This window comes from Bombus vosnesenskii, unplaced genomic scaffold (assembly GCF_011952255.1).
Source record: "Bombus vosnesenskii isolate JDL3184/JDL3185 unplaced genomic scaffold, Bvos_JDL3184-5_v1.1 scf7180000013272, whole genome shotgun sequence".
In the NCBI taxonomy this organism is placed as follows: domain Eukaryota; kingdom Metazoa; phylum Arthropoda; class Insecta; order Hymenoptera; family Apidae; genus Bombus; species Bombus vosnesenskii.
Window position 1 is genome coordinate 2,757,242 of NW_022882930.1, and position 27,503 is coordinate 2,784,744.

Here is a 27,503-nt window from a genome sequence, read left to right on the forward strand (position 1 = left end):
TTGTTATTTATAAAATATTATCATATTGATTTAATATCAATTAAAAATTACAATTCATATGTATAGAAACGAATGCTGAATGTGAGTGTTTGTAGTACGAATCGATGTGCTTTGTCTCGAAAAAATTCCAATAAAATCAAATCGTAAAGGTAAGGCAAAACATAAAAATCTGTTTCATATAATAAATAATATAAATTATAATTTAAATATTCTGAATAGAAGATGATTTTAACGTTAATCTATATTGATTTATACAATTTATATAAATCCGCCTGCGGACTCAGTTGTATATTATATGAAACTTTGCTTAGATTTATATGTATATTTATAAATTATGTTATTTAATTGTAAGGTTTTTACAATGCATTTAATTGCACGGTATGTCACAGCAATGATATTTTATCCGACAATTTTTAAATAAAATTTGATAAGGCTATAAGTTCAAGACATTAAGTAATTTCTATTTTTCGTACTATTGTTCTTATGATATTGTTTTTTACAGGATGTTCCACAAGTTTTTGTACAAACATTGCTGGTGTCTTGGATTCTAAATTTTCAGTGAAAATAAGAGAAAAAGAAGAAGGATGCATTTGAGTTGTGTCCTGTAAGTACGTTTATGATCACTATCTGTGATACAATTAACTAATGAAACGAAATAAACATATACTTTACATGATATTTTTTATCTATAGTGATCTGTTAAACTCGTGAAAGAAGTGTGTTGAATACCTCACGGGACACCAGCATTGATGTAAGTATTTCTAAATTTATCCTAAAGAGTTGTGGTTAACTGTTTCAATATACATATGAATCTTTTCGAAATGTTTTTTGTACTTCGTGTAGAAAACAGTTTGTCACCTGATTTAAGTAGATCTACTTTCTGCATGCATTTAAAAAGTCATTGTTTATTTACAGTTATTTGTCATATCAAAATTTGTCACGATTTGTCATATCATATTTCTGTATACATATTTTTTAATTGCATTATCTTACGTATTTACTACCTGCATAATTTTTTAATATTTGGACCAATATCTCTATATCATAATTCGTAACGCAAATGCTTTAAAACGCACGCATAAAAGAAGATTTTATTTTAATAAGGCCAATAAGCACATTTTTAGTGAGGTATCTAATGTTTTATTACGTGTAATGTATAAATCCCTGTGATATGAAATATTAGAATGTAAAAACTAGACTATTTAATTATTTATTTAATAATCAGGAGTGATTTGAAGATTTTAGTTTTATTCTTTTATGAAAGAAAATAATTTCAATAATGAAGAACAATTTAAAATTGCTTCATTGATTTTTTTTGTACGTATTCCAGTCTCGTATATAAATCAGTCCAATATTATACAGAGTGGTTGGTAACTGATGATACAAGCGGAAAGGGGGTGATTCTACGTGAAAAGAGAAGTCGAAAATATACAATAAAAATTTTTCGTTTGAGGCTTTGTTTTCGAGAAAATCGACTTTGAATTTTCGCTCGGTACGCGTGCACTTTATCACGTCTCGTTATAACGGATCTCACTGTAGATCGTTGTCTCGATGGAAAAATTAAAAAAAAAAAAGAAATTTATTCTATATTTTCGACTTCTTTTTTCGCATAGAATCACCCCCTTTTCGCGTGTACCATCAGTTACCAACCACCCTGTATAAATGAAACGAAAAAAATGATTGATTTTTCATTGAGACATTTTCCATTTATGTGGAATACGACTGAAAGTATATAGAAGGAAAATGAATTAATATAGAACAGAAATTCGCGTAAATAAATAATGGTAAATAATAATGTTAAAGAAATTTTATTTGTAAATATTAGATATGGAAATAAATTATCAAGAAATAATTAAAGAAGCTATTCAAACTAGGTGAAAAAAACGATTATTTTAATATTTTATTAGAATATACAATTATTAAATGTTCTTTAATTAGACTTAACTTATTGATATCTTATCGTGCTTACTATGAGTACCGTTTAGAGTAATAGAAACACGGATAATATTATTCCATTCAAAAGTCCGAAACTAAATTCTTTTTCTACGTAATATGTGCTTGTATCAAGAGCCATTTAATTTCTTTTGATAAGAGTTCAACGTACCAGCTACTGATCCGTAATTATTAAATTTGCATAATTTGGTTCAATTTTCATTAGAGTTAAATTTTCATTTACACTCTTGAAATATCTGTTTTCTAGAGTTCCATAAAAAATCTTATTTTTATAATCGCGTTTTATTAGAAACGAACGATATTAAATACTTTACTTCGTTATCAGTCTCGCTTGATGTAAGTACTTACTGTCTGTAACGTTCAGGTAAAAAAGAATAAGAAAAACAAGAAAGAAAAACATACGTATTTCATATTACACTTAAACGTATCGTATACAACTATTTAGTCTCGAAACCTCGATATTTGAATACGAGTATCTTAGTCTATATGTATACATTTGCGTATCTAATTTTGTGTTTGGCTTTCCTCTTAAATTCATCGTTTAATCCTATGTAAGTCGTAATGGTCTTAAGGCACGATGCGAATGTATTATTACGTAAGTGGGCTGTTCCCGGATTTTCCCGACAAACTGGGATTATTGAAAATAAATAAAAAATATAGTACGAAATTGAGTTAAAACTGTTTTGTTGGAAAATTATAAGTTCATATTGAACACAACATGAATCAAGCAACGATTTTTCATTGCTATTTTACATTATGTTTTTCTGTTTTAAAACGATCCAGCTTAATGGACTCTTAATTAGCGAGTTCTGAATTTCGTTTAAAGACTCTTGTAATGTAATGTTTACACATTTATTGAAACTTATTTATGGCATTGAAATCTTTCTTCTATCATGGCAAAGCGTTCATAAACAAAAACTTCATATAATAACTTCTTCTTATTTTCTCTAGTAAATTATACTTTTCCAGTTTATCAGATAACGCCGAAAAATCTTCATATAGTATTATTATAATACGTATAGTATACTGCTTATATATGTATGTATGTTTTATCAGAGAGGAACTTCGAATGTTCGTTTAATTTCGTGATCATTGACGTGATCGATTAAATTTATAAAAAGATAGAACAATATTAAAAATATTCTTTTCTCCTTTTTAATTTTTCGTTCGAACGACGATCTTACACGTGTTTTTAACTACATGTGTAAATTCTGTTGGTAACCTTCGACCTCGTTGTACATCTTCCTCACTGCATCTTTGGTGTTGTTCGGCAAATAATTTTGTACCGCCGGTGCAACTTTGTTATTACTTGATATAATTCCGTTGGCCAGATGTGCAACACCATTTTGCAACATGTGTGCGGTACCATTCGCAATACCGTTTTGCATACGAGCAGCACCGTTTTTTTGAACCTGTCTGGCGTTATTCTTTAATCCATTAGCGATTCGTACTGCACCTGTCAGTGGAAATTTTGATTAAATCTTATTCTTGCCCTTTGTTTTCAGTAATTATGTTCCATTAAAATTTAACTTATTTATTATCAAACTGCGAATGTTTCTATAACTTCATATTTTTGTAAACGTAATTAAAAATGGAATTTAAGCAGGGGTTAGCAACCATTAAATATTATATAAACGTATAAACATTTGCAGTGTATATATTATACATATGTACTTAGGTATAAGTAAAGTAAAATAAGAAAGAGAGAGAGAGAGAGAGAGAGAAAGAGAGAGAGAGAGAATATTGGTTACCCTGTATGCTGCGTATTCCATTCATATTTTTCGTAGCATTAACTGCTTGCTCGGCATTTAATTTACCATCGGTCATCTGCTTAGAAACACCGTTTGATATGATCGATTGATCCTTATTATTAAGAACAACTGTATTTAATTTCTCATTGTTTCCATTTTCTTGTACCATCTGTGGTTCAGGATTATGCAGATCATTCTCTTCTTTGCGACGCGTTTGCGTCATTAATTGATAAAGTGCGGCCGCGAATTCTTGTTGCACGCTTGGTACGTCCGTGTCGCCATCAATCTGTATTGAAAACGATTTCACATTTTAGTATTACTACACTCGTACTATCTTGATTAATTTAATATTAATTTTATATAAAATTATATTTCTTTATATCTATCTAATGCCAAATTTTTATTGTATTATTGGTATTGTAGTATTATATTGTCTGAATCACAAGAGAGGAAGAATTTCGGATTACACTTACAATCGTTAAGCGATTTTCGTTGTCCAAGGTTTTTAACATAGGTAAAGATACTTCGCGAAAGAGTTCCAGCCTCTTTCTAAATGCAGATACGTTATCATCTATCCTTCCTCTGCCAAGTTGTAGTTTCGAGCAGTCTAATAATACTAACGGTGGCTGCTGGCCAAACTAAAAAGTTGAGAAATAATATTGGATATGTTCGTTAAATTTGGATAACATTGTAAAAACATGAGAAAAGATCTATTGTGTACACCGTTGTACATTTATTATCAAACTGTATGTATATATGGGCCATTGTAAATTACCTTATTCTCAAATTCTTGCACTTGATTCAAGTCTCTCGGATAGCCATCTATTACTATGCCATCCGTGTCGCGATTTAGCATAATCTGCTGTTCTACTACTTGCATGACGATGTCTTGTGGCACCGTTTCTCCAGAAACGATAGCATCGTTGACAATAGTATTTGACGATGCCATCGCTCTAAGCAAACCACCGATGCTAACTTGGACCCAGCCTGGCATATTGCGAACAGCCTGAGTGCATAAATTTTCTTTGTTGCTTCCTGGGCCACCTAGTAAAATAAAAATACCAATCTTAAGTGCTTGTAACGTTTTATTAAATTTCTTCGATCTAATTCGTTTGTTAACGTAGCTCTGATATAATTAGTTTTAGTAAGTTTTTATTTTCAAGCTCTATATGCCTATGCTCCTGGAACCTTTATGCTCAAATCTTACGTGTTCTAACAAGTAGAAAGAAATCACGCATACCAAAAAACCATTCTTTCATTTTACCGATTAAATTAACAACAATTTGGCAAACTTAAGAAATTTGTTAAGGCTAAAAAAATATTACGATTGGATTTGGAATAATTCAAGGAACAATTTTGTAAGGTGTATTTTTTCTTACCTATAACCCAGATGAACGCGGGTAATCCTTTTCTAGACTTGATCGCGGTTTTTACGGGTTTCACATTCACCTCGACAGGTATTTGCGTTAGCTGAGCCAACACTTCTTCCATAGGAGATGATGATTTTGGAATAGATTCTTTCCTCCTCTCGACTTCTACCTGTAATTTCAATATTCTACGTTGGACAGCTTGAATATTAACATTTTCACAGACGAATTTATCAAGCGTTTAGCAAAAGAGATCGTAAGCCGAAGAATAAATATATATATCACCGGTTCGAAACATGGAAACTTACTTCTGTTTTTAACGGTTGAGAAGCATTTTTTCCTTGTATTTCATCGTTTGACAAGCCGAGAATTTTGAAAACCGCTTCACGAAAATCGACGTAAACCTCGCTCGGATTTCTTTCTCCGTTTATCTGTAATTACCATAAGCGATAATCAGACAATGCTTTAACGATTATCACGCGTTCAGGAAATGAGATCAGCATCAAGTTTCAAAAAGTATGTAGAAATATTCGCTTGCTTACCTCTAGCAACATTCCACTTTGATCGAAATATTCTGCGACGGGCATAACGTTTCTATAAAAATTATAAAGTTCCATTCTTGCTAGCTCGATCACTACTTGTCCAAGTTGTGCACCAAAATCGATTTGTCTTTCGAGAATCTCCTGTCTCCAGGACACGAGAATCACGCCGTTTACAATTTTAATCTGTAAATGTAGCAATTATTTTTGGACCTCTTTTTATAACATAAAGGATCGTTTTTCCTTTCTTAATGTAACAGTTTTAACGAAGTGTCGCAGAAGCTGTTCTATAAAACTTATGACACGATTAATTGTAACATTCAAACATGATTCTCAAAGGAAATCGATTTCTTTTCTACAAACGGGAGTTCAGAAATATTATGAAAGGATCAATCGAAGAGAATGTCCTAATTTGGTGATCGATTTTTGTCCTTTATCTGCTTTGTGCATGCTTCAATATATGTTTTGTTTACATATCTCATTTAAGAATTTGATCCGGATTATTCTTCTCTGTCGTTAGAAGAGGCGTTTTCGAATCAAAATATATTTATATAAAAATACTTACTTTTTCAGCATATTCTACTACGTCGCGCATATTACGTGGATAACCACTAACAAGAAAGACTTTGGAACCTGGAGACATCTTAATTTCCAGCATAAGAACCTCCGCAACTGTTTTACTGCTAAGTTGTCCGAAATCTTGCATATCTATCGTAAAAATAATATATCAACAAATAGGATATTTATATATAGGATATAATAAATAAAAAATATTAATATAATAATATATTAGTATTCGCAAAATTCTGTTTTCATCTATCTTACGGGCTTTCATTAGCAATAAAATCATTATAACAATATATTCATTATCAATTTTATTTAGTAATTGTTACATCACTAATATTTATTAATTTACGTGTATAGTAATTATCCGTAATTTCTCACTTAATGATCCACTTTACAAATAACGTGTCTCCATACCATTTCCAAGAGCGTATTGTTGAAGGAGATCCATCATGTTGATATGCGTTATACCCTTTTTCTCTTGCATCAAATTATCACAATGTGTCACCTTTCCACTACCAGGTCCACCTGAAGATCGAAAGTTGTATCATGATATAGAAAGAATGATAAAACACCATTTCGCACTATAGACAAATATGGTACTTTGCTCGAATAACAGCTAAAACGCTGATAGCATTTTACGATAATAATCAAATTAACAGAAACTTTCTTATGTCAAAATTTGTTGAAACGTAAAAAAAATTTTTTACATTAAACTTTGCATTAAAAAGAGTCGTCCTAATCCGAAAGTTAATTCAGATTCTTATTTTTAACTTCATCCGAGAATCATGTACGCAAGGCGCGAGAAAGCAATTCAAATACTTTGCTCTTATTTTTCAACTGAATCGTATATGATACGAACCAAGCACAAATATGACAGGCACTTTTGGAACTTCGAATTTAACTGCACCAACGTTCTGTTGTGGAAAATATCCGCTTGGGGGTGTTGACAAGAGGCCAGCCTCTCCTCGCCATTTCCCCGCGCTTCGAGCATCAGCTTCCTCGAACACCTGCGATCCATTTTGTTGATCTGCGACCAAATTTTTCGTTAAATAACTTGAAGTCGATCGTTAAACTAGATTATTATCGGTTGAAATTATAAACTAAGTACTATAAGTTTGGAGAATGATCGGTTTATTCGTTAGCCGTTTTGATGTTCAATTAAAACTTTTTAGTAACCTTTTGTATTGGGTTGGCAACTAAGTATTGCGGATTTTATCATTAGGTGGTAATGACAAAATCCGCAATCATTTAGTTGTCAACCTAATACAACGATTGCTTATTGCAAAAGCAATTTTCATAGATTCCGATCAATTTTAATGTCAATTTAAATCTTCCTTCTGTTCTTTACACTTTTCTTTGTTAATTACCTGTTAACCTTACGTTAACTGTAATATTATTTTGCAAAATGTATTATATTTAGCAAGTGATGACATACTGTGAAGAACATGCTCTTAGAAAAATTATCAGTCTACACGATGTCGTAACGTTCAATTTTTACATTGCATGTGCTACGTAATATTGCGTGGCAATTTATAACATCACGTGCAGCTGCGCTTATGTACATTTAATTTAAATATTAACGATTACAAAGCAATGTCTTCATTAGGTTAAAAGGTCTCCAGCACCTATTTGTCTCTTCCTTTTATAAAATTTCCTTTATCTCTTGGTTTCCGCTTCGGAAGAAAACGAACGAGTATGATGATCGTATACATGTTAACCACTCTTGTTTTCTTTATATTTTTCGAAAATCTTTTCTAATTTTAGTAATTTATCAGGCACCATTGGGATTCTTTTCATTCAAACGCAAACACTGCTACGATCTTAGTTGATAAACGAAATAAAAATGTATCAGCGAGTAAAAATATAGGTATAATAATTAAACAGAAATATATTAAAGAGAGATTCTAATAGAAAAATGTTAAATACGATAATTTTTTTAGCAATTTCTAAACTTTATTTAATGAACGATGAAAGTATGAAAATTGTTATTAACGATTGTGATATGAAAACAATTTTTCCTTTCTTAAATACCAATATTTTATAATATCTGATCTTAGCTAAAATTTTGTATGTTACTACATTACTATTCTACAGTGTTTAATTTATTCATAAATGTTTTAACTCGATCACATAGGCACAGATCATACACGATATACATATATGCTTGTACATATAGAATGAATTATTCATATATGAGTTTATACTTCTATTAATTATTAACGTACATCTATAGAAATTTCAATAGCTTGACGAAGAACTGCCAGTTTAATTCCAGAAAAGATATATACATAGTTCAAACTTGTTATTAAACGTATATGATTATAAAAACTACAAGAAATGAATTGTTCAGACAGAGATTTATTTTGACAAACGATAGATATGATTTTACTTAACAAAAAATATTTCATCGTTAAACAAAATTATGTGAAATAAATATTCAGTAGCTTTATTTTTTTTTAATTAAATATTTTAATGAAATTTTGCAATCTTTAATCGTTAAATTAAATACACCACCGTGGAATAATATATAATGTTATTAATTATTCAATCATTCAAAGAGGAAACTATGTGATAGTGACCGTCAAAACAGAATGAGATCGAGGAACGATCTCTAATCTTTTTAATTCTTCAATTTGATCGGTCAATAAAAAATCCGAAAAATAAAAAATCATCGCCGCGACTGCCGTCACGTTTGCGCGACTAATTTTTTGCGTAATTTACACGAGCGTTTTGCACTAATTTGCCGTTTCTCCAGTTAAAAATGGGAATCGCGTTCCGCGTGAACTGCTTCGTAGAAATCCACGCTATTCTAAAATGTAACGACAAATTGGCGCGACGGTGACGCTGTGGCTAATCGCACGTCTCCACCGTGCCTGTAGGCATCGTAGCTTTTGGTATATACGTATAATATCTATGTATACGTATAAGATCTATGAAACTGGAAACATTTGCACATTCTTGTATGCAATCGAAATCATTTGAATGCCTTTACGTTAACTGTGAAATTTATCATGACCGAACACCGTGTCACAGTGTAACGTTACTTCCACGATATCGATTAAACTGTATACGTAAACTGTATATAAACTGTGTTCTTGCGGTCTCCTTTCGATTGTAGAGAAACAGGTCTAACGTTGAAGCATCTACGTGTCCATAAAGGAAAGAAACACACGTTACTGCTGTACACGTGGAACGATGTGTTTCTGTGAAAAAGGTGGCCACACGTAATGATCGAAGATCATACATTAAAAATTATGTTCAAGACTATAAGATTTTAATGAAGCAGATTCGCACGATTACATAGTTGTCTTCAGTAAACATTTTAATTCATTTTGCAGTAAGTGTAATTTGATGATGATATTTTAAAGTATGTTTTAACGTATCAATTTTCGTATACGGGGATGTGTATTTCAATAAATTATGTTGAGTTTAATCTTATAGTAATCGTAATGTTATATTCAGGTAATTTTGTTATTATTTTCAATGATAATCAGTAGCAGCCGGTACTATATCAAATAATATACGCGATAAAAGAACGATATCTTACTGTTGCTTCAACGTTTATAATCTTTGTGATAAGAATCGCTAACAAAAGGCCAATCGTAATAACTGCCAACGTCCTTTCACGGCACTTCGCAATCGTGGTTTTAATCGTAGATATAAAAAAGAAAGAAAGATATAAAAGATTATGTTTAAGATTTGATTCTCATCTTACTGTTTCCTTTACTAAGAAAGGGGTATAAACACTGACTAGCTAACGACAAACGTCATGAACTTATTTGCAATATTGATTCGTTACGTGACTCATGCCTATAGAAATTTCTTTGTTGCCATCGAGCTATTCATTTCTACGTAAACTATTAACTTTGCGGTAAACGAATCCTCGAAGAGAATATGATACGAAGGAACCATTGTAAACGAAACAAGCGTATCTCCTTTTCACGTTGACCATATATACAAAGAAAGCGTTGATTAATCTCGGAAGAAGATTAGATCGCAGTTGATATTTTCCTTAAAGATGAGTTTCAATCTCAAGAAAGTAATGAAATCTTAAGACAGAATTTACGCCATTTTTATAAACATAACTAAACAAAATCTAAGTAGAGGTGCGTTCCATCTTTTAAATACTATAACGGCTTCTATACTTTGAATATTTTATGTAGGGTGGTGGGTAACTGGTGGTACAAGCGGAAAGGGGGTGATTCTACGCGAAAAAAGAAGTCGAAAATATAGAATAAAAATTTTTCGTTCGAGGCTTTGTTTTCGAGAAAATCGACTTTGAATTTTGGCTCGGTACGCGTGCACCTTATCACGTCTCGTTATAACGGATCTCACTGTGGATCGTTGTCTCGATGGAAAAATTTAAAAAAAAAAAAAAGAAATTTTATTCTATATTTTCGACTTCTTTTTTCGCGTAGAATCACCCCCTTTCCGCTTGTATCACCAGTTACCAACCACCCTGTATATTTTTCTACACTCACTCTTTACATCTTTAAATTTCCTATGAATGTACAAACATCCGTAGCACGTTAATTATATACATTAAAATTCTTATTAAGATTTCTTGAATTATAGATTCGTTTATTCGTTTAAAAATTCCACAAAATTTTCATTTACATTGAAACCGTGAAAAATGTCTTTGTGTCGTAAAGCTTGGAGGGACGGTAAACTGAAAACAATGGAATCTTTCGTGTACATGTTCTGCGCGCTTGTTAATACATTTTGTAAACTTCCAAACGTGTTTCTATTTTATCGTCTTGCGTAATTTAAGAGATACGTCGAATTTGTGATAAAAACGAGTTTCTGCTTTTCTTTTGGGAAATCGCTGGAAGACTTATTGATCGAGTAACATGTGTAATGTCAAGTACAAGGTATATATGGGTCACGCGTGTGTCTCGTTCACATTTGTGTCTTAATATTAAAAGCGAAACAAGAAACATTTTCTCAATATATATCGTTATTTCACAGTTTTTCCTCTCGAAAATACCGTTTTACTATATATATCTATATATATAAGAAAGATTTTCTATAAAAATCCTACAAAGTATAATCTTCTTTATGATTAACAGCATAAATATAAGAGAAATATGAATCATCGCAACTAATATATCATTAGACATTCCACTTCTCCGTCTGCTTTCTAATATCATGTTTCAGGTTTTCAAATAAATTTCAGTAACATTTTTTGTTTCATATTTTCAAACACGATTGTCTTTTAATCTTTTTAATCTTTTAATCTTTAAAAATATGAGAGAAGAAATTCTAATTGATTATCTATAGATTCTTATTGTAAGCGAAAAGTTAACACTGCCGTTTGTACTGCTTAGTAACACTGCTCCTCGTACTCCATTTTCCTCTTTGTTTCTACCAGATGCTATCACGAATAAATCGTGCCGTCTATTAAATGTTTCTCGATTTTTGTTTGCATCCCTGTCCAGTTTGAATGTTTGTTACCTTTCGTGTATTCACTTTCACAATTTTTTTCTCTGTTGACTCTATTCTATCACTAGCGCTCGATATTTCACTTACCTTTGTTCTTTCACCGACGGTGCCAAGTTCACTAACTAACAGTATTTTATTATTCAGGTATATTTATTTCTGAATTTTCACTTTACACTTGTTTACTTGTGACCGATCGCCTGAAGAGCCTTCAGCTGGCTACTGACTGTGAACGATATTTATTATCCAAAGTATTGCTCGCGTATACCACACAGAGATATTAATCGCGACGATATTATCTCAAGATTTAACTTCGATCGATCGTTTCGGTTGATACTGTCATTAAAAATAAATCGAGTCTCGGTCTACAGCCAATTTCGACGTTTCAATATTTACGCGAAAATTTGACTTTACAATGCCTTGAGATGCTAAAAATAAGAAGGAGATACTAAAACACTAGTTGGACTTAGAGATATGAAAGCTTCATTTCTATCGATTCTAACGAGTTCATACATCCGACAGTCAAACGTTTAACGTCACCTAACGCTCGCCGTGTCTTCTGACAAACATGAAAAAAAGAAGAAAAGAAACTAGGAAGTAAAACACCTCGTAAAACACTTAATTTTATATAAATTTCAGTAAGAAATTATTATAATGAATTTCACGCGTGACGTGTATTCTTTAAATTATATCAAAGACGATCGTCGTCACTGCTTTTTTTAATTCATAAATCTATAACGTTATGTATAGTATATACACTGTAGTATTATGCTAAACAAAAGCTTTTCTTTAAATAAAAATAATGTTATCATTCGTTATTATTTGTTTACCATTAGCATGCGATAATATTTGGCAACATTAACCATCGATATGAAATATCAATTCACATGTACAGAAGATTTTATGATCTAATCAAAACCTATTTGCAGTTCAACCTGATAGCGTTGATATTTATCGTTCTTGTTATAGTTTTCATATTTGCCATTTACGAAATGCAAATATGTATTTTTTATTTTTAACTTTCCAATATCTCTGATAACGGAAGCTCTTTCACAGTGTAATAAAACGAAATTCATTCAGAACGAATGATTCCAAAGATATTGTTATCTCCTCATCCTCGAGGTTTCCTATTTCCCATTTCTCATTCCAGCTTTCCGGTATCACGTACAGATACTTTTCATAAGAGATAAATATTAACAATTGCGTTACGCATGATGACGTTTAGTTGATGAAATATATACCACTACGTTCTAAAGCACAATAGTATCAATGATATTTTCAACGAATACTTACCAGTGTCCAGGCAGATGCCCATAGTAGGTCGTTCGAAGGATGCCAAGATCCTGCCACGGCCATTTACTCACATGCTTCCAACTAACTAATTCACTTTTTCTGACACGTTCCTTCGAGAACCAAGTACCACAAGCAACAATTTCCTTCTCACATTAAGAACTCTTTTGTTCACAACGTTTTCGTCGATACTTCTTCTTTCTTCGATTCAAACTACTCGAACTATTAACCGAGTTTTTTCACTTTTCATAAACGGTTGCGAATAAACTTCTATGATACTTTCTTTTCAGAAGTATCCAGTAGATGTCCTTACAGACGACTAAGATCGATCAAATGAGATTTATGATCACAGTCCAATAGATCGGTATCCAAAAGCAGGAGAAGGCTCGATTCGTAAAGTTTCCCTCGATGGTCGATTAAATCCCCGTAGTTTCTTTAGGAAAATCTTCAGAACGATGGTCAGTAGTAACACCATCCACATCGAGTCGATAATTTTTCGTTCAGCGTATGAGATGCGATGCACGTTGTTTCGTGAGTTTATCAGAGGGCACGTCCATCTTTAGCAAGAACCACTTTCAGTAGCGAACTATCCAAGAATCTGTAATACAAATAATCAGCAACGTTCGTTAACCCTTCGCAAGAATTTTGTTTGCTTATAGAGAGTTCTAGGAGTTATAATCGATTTATATTTCTTACTTCAACTTGGGCTAACTATCGGATCATAGGTAGACCATAGATTTTTATGTAATTGTTTAGAAATTTATAGATAATAGAAATTTATAAAATTGCGAGGAAAATAGAAATTGGCAATAAAGCGTGGTTTAAATAGAGATCAATTTAATATTTAATATGTATCGATTAAGTACCACTTATTTCATATATTCTGTTACTATGAAAATTTAAATTCATTCCAACGATATCGTTGAAGCTTTGCTTTTCATTTTTCAATAATCCTACTTTTTAAAATTCCATCGATTCGCAATACCGCCTTTGAAATTAGAATTTCTCTTCGAAAGTGCATTTTATTTCAACGTAATTCATTTGCCAATATTTCCACTTATAGTCGCTAGATTATTTCAATGTCGAATCGATTAATAGCAATTACTTGATAATGTGCATAGTGTTTATGCGTATATATTCATACTTTTAATTTTATTCGAGAGTTCAGAAAACAATATAGGAATGAAAGAACTAAAAACAAGGAGAAGTGCAACTGATCGGAGCTCTCTAAACATAAATTTCTATGCAAGTTTCCGCTTTACTGTTAATTTTCTACGGAAATAAGCATTTGCACAAGAGTCTACAATTTAGCAAGATGTAACAGAGTGATAAATAAAATAAAATTTGAAATACGTACATGGCCGTAATTTAACCTCAAATTTCCACGTTATAGAGAATTAAACTAGAATATTAAACGTATTAAATAAATAAAATAATTTCATATTCATTTTAGTCCATATCGATACTGTATATTATTCGTATGATAGGGATTAGTCAATTTGTAAGCATCTATGTAATACAAATGAAACTTAGTTTCATCGCTGTAGCATAAACCCTGTAACCTTTAAAATTATAATTTATTTTCCATTTGTTATTCCATTAAAGAATGACTCCTCCCCTCTTTCTGAACTTCTATCAAAACTATCAAGCAATCAGACAAAAATAAAGTGCTCGTGAAGGAACGATCAAGCGAATCTCTGACAATGCACAGAGAATCGTGGGTTTTCGAAGTATTTTCGATTAAAACATATAACATCCACGACCGTGTTTCATCAAAGAAACATCGATTGAGTAATCTTCCAGGAAAGTGAGGCCACGCGACAAAACGGATCACCGCCACACGATGCTACTCTTTGTTCGAATAAATTCTAACCCTTTCACGAATCTCCCTCGATTCTTCCATTCTCTTCAAAAAATTATCGAAGAGGACACGACGTAAGATCACCAAAGTACCAGCCACTAATTACAACCGCACAAACTTACATAGTAAATGTCTCTGCTGGAAAACTGTTTCTTCTTAGATTTCTAGAAAACTTGTCCTTTTACGTTTTATAACGATGTCGAACCGTTCGAGAACTCTGTCGATCGTTGTGAATCGAGAAAAAGGAAGCGTGGTCTCAGCGACGAAAAACACAGCCGACACGCGAGACTTTCGGAACGGAACTTTCACGAGCAGAGGTTTTCTAGTCGCGGCGTGATAACACTGTAATGGATTGTTAGAAACGACTAGAGGTCGTAGCAAGAGTCAATCGTCACCATAGATACGCCCATGCGCACCTAATCCTTTTTCCACCACTGTCCGATACATACATGTGTTTTGCATACGTCTGAGTTAATGGCCCCGCTTTTTGCGTTGGTTACAATGTACGAAAGTGTGCGTCGGTGAGTTGCAGGTTCAATGTCAAGTTCTTGCCGAACAGATGGTTCTCGAACGAGTGGATTAGCCATTGGCGAATTAATTAATCCCACCATATTGTTACAGCGTTTTTAATCTTCTATATAGCGAATTATGTAATTTAACTGTTCCTCTCACTTGCCGTTTGGTGAACCAATCGAAGTTTGTTTTTGACATGGGTGACAGGATTTTAAAGGGTCTTTAAAATATAGTAGGATTCTTCTTAACCGATGACCTATGAGACTGAATCTAAGTGTCCTGTAAGATATTTGCCACGCGTGATTTCTCATTTCAATCGTATGTCGATAATTTTTTTTTAAATATTAATAATCCTTCTCTCGGTTGAAAGTAAAAGTTGAAGCATACAGAATTCGGAGGCTACAGCAGGATTAATTTAAAAGTATTTACCGTATGTTACATAAAAATTCAAATATAACGAAGATAACGTCTAACCTAATCACGTAATTATCTCGATTTAATCTCGCTATGTTCTGTGTGGCATTTTTAAAATGCAATCGTGGTCTTCTATTATTAAAAAATTCCTTAATTCCAAGGAAAATATGAAAGAATCATTGTTGATTTCTCGTTTCTAGAGGAAATGAATTGCAAAAAATCGAAGAAAAGTTTATTGAAAGAAATAAAATGTTATTAGTTTGATACACGTGATGTGTACAAAATTTTTCTTATTGTTAAATGATTTAACATCGTTACGTATGTAAGTTTATATACTATATTTGTACAAATAGGTCCTTATTTTCAAACTAATAAACATACGTACATTGCGACTGAAAACTTTCAACAGTCACATATTACATGTGTATTTCATGTATACATACGTACTATTTGTTGTCTGCCTTATGCGGTGTATTTCTACTGCATGACTACTGTCGGCGTCCGTGTTTCTTCGTTACCTATAATTCACTTTCTTCGTGTCTTACAATATGTATCAAAAATGAAAAGTTTGTTTTTGGAAACTACTAAATTAAATAAATGATCACGTGTTAGGTTTATTTTATAAATTATGGTAAAACTGATTCTGTGAAAAGTGCAAAACAGTGTGTTATAAAAATGAAGGAAATTTTCTCGTACTTTAGAAATGATATTTAAAACGCTTTAAATTCTACAGTTGTTTAAACAGATATATTAGAATTTATTTCTCCGGTACGTTTGCAATCGATTAAGTTTCTAGAATGACTATTAGATGTGCGCAATATCAACATATACGAACATACATTATATTCGATTAATATCACTAGTCACCGTGTGAAAATATACTCTACTGCAGATATATTATTTTATTATCATCATCTATGTCTATCTGATAATGTACAGGGTAATTCACCTATCCTAGCCATCATAAATAACTCGTCAACTGTTTGTATGAAAAATTCTTTTAAACGAAAGTCGTGTAACATTAACAGGCACACACACTACAGAAAACAATTTTCAACTAATGATAAATTGATTTCTTAAAGGTGTGAAAGACAAGTGTTAGGAGATATTCTTTAGATTATCAAAAGTATGTATACATGATCATTATACTTTAGAAATTAAAGTGAAGAAAAGTGAAAAAAATAAAAAGATAAAAGAATGGAGGTTATGTTCTTGCAAAAATAATTGCTTGGGAACAATGTATAGGTGGATCAATTAAGAGCCAAGAGACAATCAATTCACATTTTCAATTGTTGTATTATATTGCTTGATTGCCTGATGTTGCATCATCCTTGAAAATTTTTCAAAAATAATCCCATTGCGACTTTCGCAGAAAGTTTACTTTCATTAATATGGAATGGAATTACCTATATATTTACAATCCTTTTATTCATTAAAATTTTGTTATCTTTACTAACAAAGATTGCTCATATTCAAGACAATAATTCGTACCAATAACATTATATGTTTTTATTTTAAAGAGAAAGTGATCCTATCGACCGATAGAAACTTCCAAAAAAATTAGTTTCTTCTCTCTTGATAGTAAACCGATAATTCTTCTCGTAACGTGAAAAGTTTAAACAGCGATCATAAATCCTAGTTTCGTAAACGTCTCTAGCAAGAGCTATTACCAAGAAATTACTACTTGATTCGTAGTGGGCGATTACCCCCGTGTGTCTGCATTATTCGTTATTCAAATAAGCTCGAAGGTATAATCAACCACTCTTCCCCTGTTTCTTCGACGAAAATAATAAAAGCATTCGAGCATATATACTAAAAACTGTCAGTGATAGTTGTGATATCGATTAAATTATTTAGATACCCACTCATACAGCTGCTTAGCTCTCACACATTCATGTATAATTCTTACAAGGTAAGCCGTTTAGGTAACCACGCCCGTTTTCCAATGACATGCATCATCTCCGTGACAACGAATCACTCCCCTGAAAAACGTTTTAATACTAGCCTGTCGTTCGCTTTCCTTCACTTCTTTCACTCTTATTCGCCTTCTTTTTTTCGGTCACATTGCCCTGAAATTATATAGATTATTTTAATTACAATATATGTATTATAATACGATTCAATATGAGTTTTTAGTATAGTTTACTTTTATACGATTGACAAACGATAGATATTGAAGCAATTCAATTAAACAAGTTGTTTCTTCGACGAATATCGACGAGAAAAGAACCAATGAAAATGTCATCCTATGAGAAGTTTCGATTAACGTTTAACGAGCGGAAATGTCTCATAGAACTTTCTTTTCAAATGAAACATAACATAAGTTCATTTATCTTTAATGCACAACTTGATTATTGACGTCTCATTGACAAGTAACGAGCAACCTTCGTCATTTAGTCAAGGACATACGACGTCGCCTGATGAATTGTCTCGTTACTTGACTGTTAATAGTGCACTAACGAATGAGATTTTAAAAGGATAAAAGAAGCAAGACAGTTGACTGCGATTATATTGCATGAAAGCAGTTAGAAGAATTTTAGATGGTTCAAAAAGTACAATTGAATATTTGGATAAATATTGGGTAAATTAAGTGGAAATAATGAATCATTTGGACTCTAACAGGAAAAATAAAAGTAGAATTCAGATTTCATTTTTTGCATATTTTATTACCACAAGAAAATAATAGTTTCGCTTTTAAAAATCATTCTAAACATTTTTTAGGATATAAATTTTTAGTTGTGTAATATTTTCTTAAATGTATACTATAGCTATTTACAAATTTCTGCAGATCTTTTTCTTTGAAGATCGCACGATCGTTTTACAAATATTCAAGTACATTTATTTAAATTATTTAGTAGTTTCCTTGACCTTGATATTCGATCGTGAAGACGAATATTGGTATGCAAATTTTAGGAAGTACATTCATAAAATATTGCCTTGCATTTAATGTCAGAGAAATATTCATACTGTCCTTCTAAAATTGGCATAAATTGGACTGGCAATGTTTTAATATTAAGTCCTATTGCGGAGGCATGTTAAATATATAAAATTGCTAACATAATTCATGTCAAATATTTCATATTCGAGAAACAACATTTAAAAAATTATGATATATTATACACATGCAATAATACATTTATTTATATCTATAGTATAAGAGATACAACAGTGAATTAAATTTAAAAAGTTTAAAGATATTGTCAAATATTTTTATAAGCATCTGATTGTTATCTTCGCTTTCATGTTTATCGGTTTTTTAAAAGAATTTTTAACACGCCATCATTATAAATATCCCAAAAAATATTTCCTATATATTGCTGCTATGCTTGTCATTACACTTGTTCATAAACTGTGTCTATGATTTATACAAGCTTCTTAGAAGCTTAAAAGTTGATCGCAGAAAAGCTTACTATAGTTTCTTAACGATTGTTTGCCTGTTAACTGACTAAATTGTCGGAAATGTTCTAACAATTTTCATGAATAATTTAATTACAGTTGATGAAATTATTAAATGATATAAACAGATATATTTCTTATCTTAATAGTATAATTCATATCACAGTTTTTCTCTAATTCAATTAAAAAAAATCTGTATTTATTGTAACAGTTTATCTGATCTATTTCTATTTTTACCAATTTATATACACTAAATTCTTTGTCCAGTGATTAGTCTAATATCACATTTGATTAGAACGCTAGGATTCTCCTAGATTGTCCCAGTGTCATAATTGTTTTATTATGATAATATCAATGTCAAATAAAAATCCACTACTCTGTTTAACATTAAATGTTTTACTTATATTTTTCCATGAGGGTCAACTGCATATATCAAACGCATAATTGACATAGTTAAACACATTTTATTATTTACAAATTTCATATTATTCAGATATTATTGTAAATAAATTACAAAAAATAATTACAACTGACGCCGTATTCTTTTTCGATGTTTTTGACAAATTTATCTTTACTGTTTACTGATGTTCTTATTACAATTAAATGGTAAGAAGAAATACTGTTTCAAACGCAGTACAAAAGTCTCTTATCGTTTTAAATGTATCGTTATATACATCGAATATCTTGTTACAAAAAGTGCACGTACTAAAATCTTGTGCATTAGTTCATACACCGTTTCATTTTTATGAAAATACATTTATAAATATACAAAATTCGCCCACATACTTCTTTAATAAGTACGTTCTAATTTAAATATCACTCGTTTTAATACTGGAGGCGTATACAAATAATTTATTAAAAATGGTATATAGCATTGCATTAAATTAATTAAATAATCTCAATACAAGGTAAAAAAGACTGAAAACACAGATCAGTATTTTCTCCTTCGAAGACACGAGATGATAAGTAAGTACATTAATATCACATAAAAACAATGATTAAATAATATTAATCATATATGAACGTTTAAAAATTTTGAGGGAACATTACCGTTTAATTGTTAAATTTTGAAAAACGCATAACTAATTATTCATAAAATTAACGGAGTTATCGATTAAACTAATTTATCTCTCGGCTCAGGTACTTCATTATTTGAACGCTTATTAATATCACACAGTATCGATTCACAATATTGACGCATTCGCAATGTTAAATACATCTGAGCTTTAAATTATTTAATAGCACGATATTACATAAACTTGTATTGTTGTACAGATTTGAGCAGACTGTACTCACACCATACCGTATCAATGTACATATTTCAAATGATCGGAAAGCAAATCACTTTAAAAGTATAGGAAGATAAGATTCTTATAATGGCAAATTAAGACGCGAATATGACAATATATAGATAGTAATTTCGGTAGTTTTAACAATTTCAATGAAATTTATGAATTGTAAATTGTTTATCAAAATTATTGGATGCTTTTAAATCTTAAATTCATCTTCCAAAGGATTTGAGAATTCGATGGTACATGTTTCGGGCTTGTGCTTTACTATTAACTTAACGTCTTGATTTCTTGTGCGCCATTGTTGCCACGACCTATAATGAAACCTAAAAGCAAAAATTTCGAACATCCGGAAAGATTTAAGAAGAGTAGAGTTTACATTAATTGATAGAAATTAATTTTTTGTTGAATAACAAATATACATAGATAATCGTGAGTCATCGATCATTTTTAGTGATTATCGATGATGAATTATACAATGTATAATCAGCTAATTTGCTATATTGATCGCTGTGTCTTTACGAAAAGTGACTAAGATATGATATTATAAACAAAAGATACACGATTTATTTTATCAATAATGTATTTAAAACCTTGATTCGAGATATAAAGCAAGAGGTAGATTTTCTACACTATTTCGTATCAAATAAATTAGTAGCTATATTTTAATAATAATGCAACAAATAAATTTTTCGTATGATGATCATAAGCCATACCTCATAGTGACAATCAACCACAAGCAATAAGTGGCTACCAGTACGCTACAAAGGGCAGTCAAGCCTGTTCCCTCCCAAAAACCAAGCTTGGTATAAGCGGATGCGCCAATTGCGCAGAAGTATGTTGCCGCGATACAAAGTGGAGTTAACAGTATCAGACACACTATATCGCCAGTTATACCTTGTGGTCCGTATCTGTTTCTAGTTCTCCACCATTGTCTGAAAGACTATAGTAATTTTTAGTAACGATTAAAGTTAGCCAAATTATAATCGAACCAACGAATTCAAATCTTTCTTTAATTCTTTGTCAAAGTAACGTGAGCATGTAATTCAAGTTTATATACAAGAAAATTATTTTAAGAGAAATGTCTAAAAACTCACCTGTAATAACGGTTTATAGTTCCTCTGTATCTCGAATGACAGGTTACAAATCTCACAACGATCGGTGTTCGACATGGACAACCATTTTTCCAAACAAGAAGCATGGATTAGGCCCAATGTACCGGAACATTTGCAAGGATCTATCAATTCTTCCGAACTTTCATCTATGAAACAATTTTGTTTCATTTAATAGAGAACCCTATTTTGTAACGTTGTAATAGTATTAATGCATTTATGACGGTATTAGATGCAATGACACCGAAATAAAAAAGGAAACAGAAGAAACTAATCGAAACAAAAGGTGCTGTTCCTCAACGATACTTTTAGATCTCGTATGCCGATAAATAGAAAGCGAAAAATGGCGGTTCTCAGCTGAGATATTTAACCACATCCGCTCCAGTCATCAGATATAACATAGTCCCATCATTTCTACATCATTTATTCTGACCCGTAGAAAACCGTTTAGTGAGTATTGCAAAAATTAATTTTGACGATACTGTTTCGAGATTTCGTCTTAATGCTTATGTATTATGAAAAGTGTTGGATTGGAAAATCTGCTCAAAAATTCGATTTATAAAATATGTATTAATCTTTATATCAAGGTAATTCTATGTTTGTTAATCTTATCGTGCGGCTTCTGCTCGTATACTATTTATATAGGTATTACAATTACGTATAAGATAAGAATTAACCATGCACATGAATTAACATTTGTCATCAATGAAAGAATATTTTAATAATTGCTTTTTATGATTTTTAATTTTGTTTAAATTTTATATTCGTTTGGCCATCACACCGACACGAACCATGTTCCACCACTTTTAATAATTAATAATCAGCAGTCAATAATCAATGATCAATAATAATCAAACATGTAAATAAATTAATAAGTAATACACATTATCACGTAAATTGCGCATTGTCTTACATTACAACAAAATATTTACATCTATCTATTCCTGCATATAAATATGTAAGTAGATACATGTATGTATACAGATATGCACGTATATGCATACCTATATATGTATAGTTTTGTATTATATGTTGCGTGCACTATAAGGCTTACATGTTAAAGTTTACACGTAATCTATGCTTATCGTTTCATCAAAAAACGTAGTACCTGCCACAGACTGTGACTCAGAGAACATTTCGAGACGTCACTGAATTCTTTGTGGTAGTATCGAATCTATGATCGATATCAAGATTTCAGATACTCGGAATATTAACAAAAATATATGCAACATACATAATCACCAAAATATAAACAATCAATTATTATTAATAAAATTCATAGGACTAGATGTAAGAGATGTAAAATAAAAATAACGATAAAATCGGAAATATTGTCATAGAGGATACGTTAACGCTTTCAAATACTCCCATTAATCACGAAACTGAATCACTACTATACATACATATATATATATATGTTTCTCTTGTTTAGGCACATTCCACAAATATAGGCATATTCCACTTTTTTCATTTTAACATATTTATTTTAATATACATATTTTTTATCGATATGTATCACCCGTCCTTATAAGGTTACCAGTTTAAATATTGGCAGAATTAATATTTAAAGACAATATGAAATCACACTTAGAATCATATCGAAATCATTTGCTATTTCTAACAAAAACTTATCAAGTTTCAACACACACTTCTATACCTTATTTATATTACCTCAAAAAATATTAGTTCACTTGCCAAGAATACCTTGGGTTATTACCTTGCGTAAACTACATCTTGAAACTAACTAGGTTCTGAAAACATTTCGTACGTAATCCACTTTCAAACTTACTATTTAAATCACAAAAATAGTCCCTGCTTAAATTATACGATCTTAACACTTCGTTTCTAAATCTTCAATGAACTCTTCCCCTGGATTACAAATTTATCATTTAAGCCTGGAGTATATTAGGACATACTGATACATTACACTTATATAAAAGAAATCATAAAAAAATATCATAAGCAATCTTCAATCACGTTGTCCAAATCATGAAACCACAACACTTTCTTCTTAGCATCTCAGTTTCAAATTCAAACCACTGAATCCTAAACAGATCGAGGAAACAAAGATCGTGCAGGATCGATGGATCAATATACTTAAAAGTGAATGAAGAAGAGGAGGAAAAATAGGAAAGAAAGAAAATTGTCAATATTGTACCTTCGTGACATATTCGACAGCAATTAGAGCCGGCACTTTGTTTATCGGTAGTCATGTTGTGTCGGTAGAAAGGCGAAGCGATTTTTGGCGTGTTGATGGTCGCAGCGTCGTCGAACGCCGCCGTCGCTGCACTGCTCTGATGAAATTCCATGGGACGTTATCGAGCTATTATCGAGGAATTATCGCCGCCTATGCGTTCGTTGTTGGATGTCGTCGCAATGTCATCCGGATGAAATCAACCGTTTTGTCACAGGAATCGGTACTTTTCGATCATCAATCAAATCGGTGTCTTTAACTTGACGTAGTCGTCATCAAAATGTTTTGATTCTTAAGTAGATATAGTTTATCTACTGATATTCAAAAGTTTCGATTTGTGGAAATTAAATAATTATAAAATTGTAAAAATTGTAAAAATTGTAAAAATATATATATAATTGTAATTATTTGAGTATATTTTATTGAGTGTATCATTTATTTTTTAATTTTAATTTTGGTGTAATATTTACTACATAATAGTAGTTAATATACATAAACATATGTAGTTTGCGCAATATTTTAAAGTTGTTCAGGAAGGATAAATGAAAGGATGTAAATGAGCATTTTATTTGTATTTGTATTTACAATTCTTAATTGTATTAAATTATTTATAACTGTGTGGCAAGGTTGAGCATTAATAAATAGAATGTTAGTAGTTGATGTTCTACAATAATTTTTTTATTTATTTTCTTTACATATTTTTCTAATATATTTTTCTTAATAATATTATTGTTTTTTTAACGAATCTTGAAATAAATTTATACAAGGCAATAAAATTTTATTTTAAGCTCAAAAGTTTAATTTTATAAATGGAATGAATGAAATGTTTAATATATGTATATTATAAGATACGATATTTTTTAATTTTATTTAACTTTATTATGAATATTTATTTTATTAAATGAATTGCAAATTTATATTATACGAGTATATATACAATTAAAATATAAAAATATTATTATTCAAATTAAGTTACATAAAATATATATTTTTGTATTTTATAGATTTCAAAGTTTATGAACCTGTAATTAAACAACTTGTGTAACCTTGTTTTCAGTATTCATGTGTTCAGTAAGATTTTTAACCTCAAAAAAATACGTTGATTAAATCTAACCTATATTATATTACATATTATTACAATATTATTGTGATTACATGTTTTGACATGATATTATTTGTAAGTTTTATGATTTAAGGATAATAATACAAAAAAAGCAACAATGAGTACATCAAGTGATGTTAGTAATGAGAACTTAGAAGTACAGGATGGGAAAGATGAAGATATTAAGATTGAAGATTATCAAAAAGAAATTGATAGTGATGATTCCTATAGTGACATTCCAGAAGCTAGTAACGATGACAATGTAAGACTAAATTAACATTTTATATTTACTTTTGTTCTACTTTTATATTAATAAATATTTAATATACTTTTAAATATATTTAAATTATATAGACAGAAGATAATCAGAACAATGTAGATAATTGCCAAGAAAATGAATATGTGGGACCAGTTCTTCCTGGAGGCCATAGGTTTGACAAAAAGTTTATCTGTGTTAAATATCCTGGAAATGTTATTAATCCAGATAAAGCTGTAGAAACACTAGGTGGCATTCAAAGCATTTCTACGGTATTATATTATTTTCTCATAAGGATTATACGATAGTAATATTTATAAAACTAATAATTAACAATCCCTCTAATTAATTGTATGTGTGTTAATAGGCAGTAAATACACCAAATCGACGGTTGGAGTTAAGATTCAGACCTGATGATATTTTTTGTAAACCGACTTGTGGCGATAGACATAATACTAATGGTTTCCTGCTTAGAATTAGAATTAAAAAATCTAGAGTAAAGAAAGCAGAAGAAGCTGAAGCAAAACAACAAAGGAAATCATCAAGAAGTACTGTGATTGTAAGTGATTCTTCGATCGGTGACAATGAAAATACTGAAAATAATGTGGATAAAGTGAATTTACCACAGACTAGAGACAATAAAGATCAACAAGAACAACTTATGACTGAATTAATCGATCGAGTACAAAGTTGCAGCTTTAATACTCCCAATAATCCTGTTCCTGGTCCTTCTCATAGAGTGTATTCTGAAAATAACGCGGATTTACGGGATCAATCACTAAATACAAATGAAGTAAATATATCAAAGAACAAAAAGGATATACCACCAACGTTTGATCGAAATAAATATGAAGATCTTTCTGAAGATAAGGATTATACATTGCCAAAATTACAAATCTTAGGTCGAGTTGACACAGAATTTAGATTTACAAGTATGTATGGTTTAAAATGGATAAAATAAAATTTATGTTACTTTTTTCATATATCGGAAATAGAGTTAAAGAATACAATATTTTTCAGGTCTTTGTGACTTTCAGTATTTACCTATGACACAAAGTAAGGAAAATCCGAAAAAGTTAGAATGTATATACCACAAGATTTATCCCAGTAATATACCACATTATTCTTGGTTAAAGAATGACGTACCTTACTTCTTGCCACCAGCTGCGTTTAGCAGAATGGATACGGTACAGCAATATGTACCAAAGACAGAAATTAATTCGTATCCGGAAAATATAATAGGAAAGTGTCGAAAGAGAAAGATAGGATTTTCGAATTTCATTTATTTTTCAACATCAGAAGTTCCTTCTAAACCGCCAACAGGCATAGAAACTGCCATGAAAGTTAAATTCATTCAGAGTATACACTTTGAACAAATCCGTCAAATTTTTGAGGAACGACCAATTTGGTCGAAGAACGCAATAATATATAAAACTAAATTTTCTTCTGAACGATTGAAAATTTTACTACCAGCAGTCGCATATTATTTTGTAACTGGTCCATGGAAAATTATGTGGGTAAAACTGGGGTATGATCCAAGGAAAGATATTTCTGCTAGAAAATACCAAACTTTAGATTACAGATTAAAATCTATGCGTAGGTATCTTAAGTATTGCTGTTATTAATATAATATTCACACTGAAAAATTGCCTTACTTACTTTGTTTTATTCAGATGGTTTAGGATCTACTGTAAAATGTAAAAGAAATTACTCAGAGTATACATTACCATACAAATCAACATCAGCTGCAAAACAGAAAACAATTGTACAAAGTGTGATTTCTAGTCGAGAGCAAAGTCCTAAAAAGGAACAAGATTTAAGCGAAGATGTGTATATCTATCGAGAAGGAATAGTACCTCCCTCGAAGCAAATGTTTTATCAGGTTTATTACAATTTTCTGATTATTACAAATTTTTATGGTTCTATACTTCAAGTACAAAATTCCTTTCAGTATTGCGATGTTCTAGTAGATGAAATACAAGAAATGTTAGCAAAGTTACCAGATCCTTTACCTGGAATTAGGTGCCACGAAAAAAGAGGCTGGTTACCAGTAGGTTTTGATGCACAGTGTAGAGAAATTATTAACAGACAAGTTCGAGCTGTTTTAAGAAAACAAATGAATATACCCGAAGATCGTAAGTATTAATATTTCTTTGTGTATATAATTTTATACTACAATATTTTATTTACAGATCCTACATCTTTACCTCGAAAACGTAAATCTGGAATTAAATTAAAGCTTAATAAACTTAGAGCTAAACAAAGAAAGAAAAAAAATGATTCTGTCTCTAGTGCAGAAGAAAGTGAGGGAAAATATGATCAATCTGAAACCAATGTTATTGCAATAGAAAATGAGTAAATTATGTTATGTATATGTAAGATTTGGTAAATAAATAGCATTTTATAAATACCTACAAATAAAGTTTATTCATAAATGTACAGAGTCTGTCTGCCAAATGT

General features: G+C 30.9%; 3 protein-coding genes across 4 annotated transcripts; 1 reads left to right on the forward strand and 2 right to left on the reverse strand.

Annotated features, from left to right (window-relative positions):
- Positions 1-1,882: 1,882 nt before the first annotated feature.
- LOC117231287 (adenylate kinase isoenzyme 5) lies at positions 1,883-15,147 on the reverse strand. 2 transcript variants are annotated; one of them, XM_033489602.1, is made up of 12 exons: positions 14,890-15,147; positions 12,910-13,504; positions 7,037-7,204; positions 6,592-6,702; positions 6,176-6,318; positions 5,614-5,796; positions 5,380-5,502; positions 5,084-5,243; positions 4,480-4,748; positions 4,178-4,342; positions 3,705-3,990; positions 3,150-3,409 (listed from the first exon to the last, which is right to left on the reverse strand). In XM_033489602.1, the coding sequence occupies exons 2-12, from the start codon at positions 12,929-12,931 to the stop codon at positions 3,150-3,152; spliced, it is 1,890 nt and encodes a 629-aa protein (XP_033345493.1). In that variant the 5' UTR covers positions 12,932-13,504; positions 14,890-15,147. The 2 variants fall into 2 exon arrangements, with proteins under 2 accessions (XP_033345494.1, XP_033345493.1); XM_033489603.1 differs by lacking the exon at positions 14,890-15,147 and having other exon boundaries at positions 1,883-3,409; positions 12,910-12,931.
- A 5,072-nt stretch (positions 15,148-20,219) lies between these two features.
- On the reverse strand, positions 20,220-23,951 carry LOC117231392 (E3 ubiquitin-protein ligase MARCH3-like). Its single transcript, XM_033489794.1, has 4 exons — positions 23,650-23,951; positions 21,477-21,640; positions 21,096-21,322; positions 20,220-20,705 (listed from the first exon to the last, which is right to left on the reverse strand). Exons 1-4 carry the CDS (start codon positions 23,798-23,800, stop codon positions 20,579-20,581), a joined length of 669 nt encoding a protein of 222 aa, XP_033345685.1. The 5' UTR covers positions 23,801-23,951; the 3' UTR covers positions 20,220-20,578.
- A 918-nt stretch (positions 23,952-24,869) lies between these two features.
- Positions 24,870-27,482, forward strand: LOC117231278 (general transcription factor 3C polypeptide 5). The gene is made up of 7 exons (XM_033489580.1): positions 24,870-25,049; positions 25,142-25,315; positions 25,411-25,975; positions 26,064-26,639; positions 26,717-26,925; positions 26,995-27,178; positions 27,236-27,482. Exons 1-7 carry the CDS (start codon positions 24,906-24,908, stop codon positions 27,400-27,402), a joined length of 2,019 nt encoding a protein of 672 aa, XP_033345471.1. The 5' UTR covers positions 24,870-24,905; the 3' UTR covers positions 27,403-27,482.
- The last annotated feature ends 21 nt before the right edge of the window (positions 27,483-27,503 follow it).

What these genes read in the sequence shown, in the direction of transcription:
- LOC117231287 (XM_033489603.1), bottom strand. Translation starts at nt 12,931, where the DNA reads ATGGGCATCTGCCTGGACACTG. An exon ending in TAGTAGAATATGCTGAAAAA is followed by an intron (nt 5,797 to 6,175) that starts GTAAGTATTTTT and finishes CTACATTTACAG; the next exon opens with ATTAAAATTGTAAACGGCGT. An exon ending in CTCAACCGTTAAAAACAGAA is followed by an intron (nt 5,244 to 5,379) that starts GTAAGTTTCCAT and finishes TTGAAATTACAG; the next exon opens with GTAGAAGTCGAGAGGAGGAA.
- LOC117231278 (XM_033489580.1), top strand. Translation starts at nt 24,906, where the DNA reads ATGAGTACATCAAGTGATGTTAGTAATGAGAACTTAGAAGTACAGGAT. An exon ending in AAGCTAGTAACGATGACAAT is followed by an intron (nt 25,050 to 25,141) that starts GTAAGACTAAAT and finishes TAAATTATATAG; the next exon opens with ACAGAAGATAATCAGAACAA. An exon ending in CACAGAATTTAGATTTACAA is followed by an intron (nt 25,976 to 26,063) that starts GTATGTATGGTT and finishes AATATTTTTCAG; the next exon opens with GTCTTTGTGACTTTCAGTAT.
- LOC117231392 (XM_033489794.1), bottom strand. Translation starts at nt 23,800, where the DNA reads ATGGAATTTCATCAGAGCAGTGCAGCGACGGCGGCGTTCGACGACGCT. An exon ending in ACTATAAACCGTTATTACAG is followed by an intron (nt 21,323 to 21,476) that starts GTGAGTTTTTAG and finishes AAATTACTATAG; the next exon opens with TCTTTCAGACAATGGTGGAG. An exon ending in TGGTTGATTGTCACTATGAG is followed by an intron (nt 20,706 to 21,095) that starts GTATGGCTTATG and finishes TTTTGCTTTTAG; the next exon opens with GTTTCATTATAGGTCGTGGC.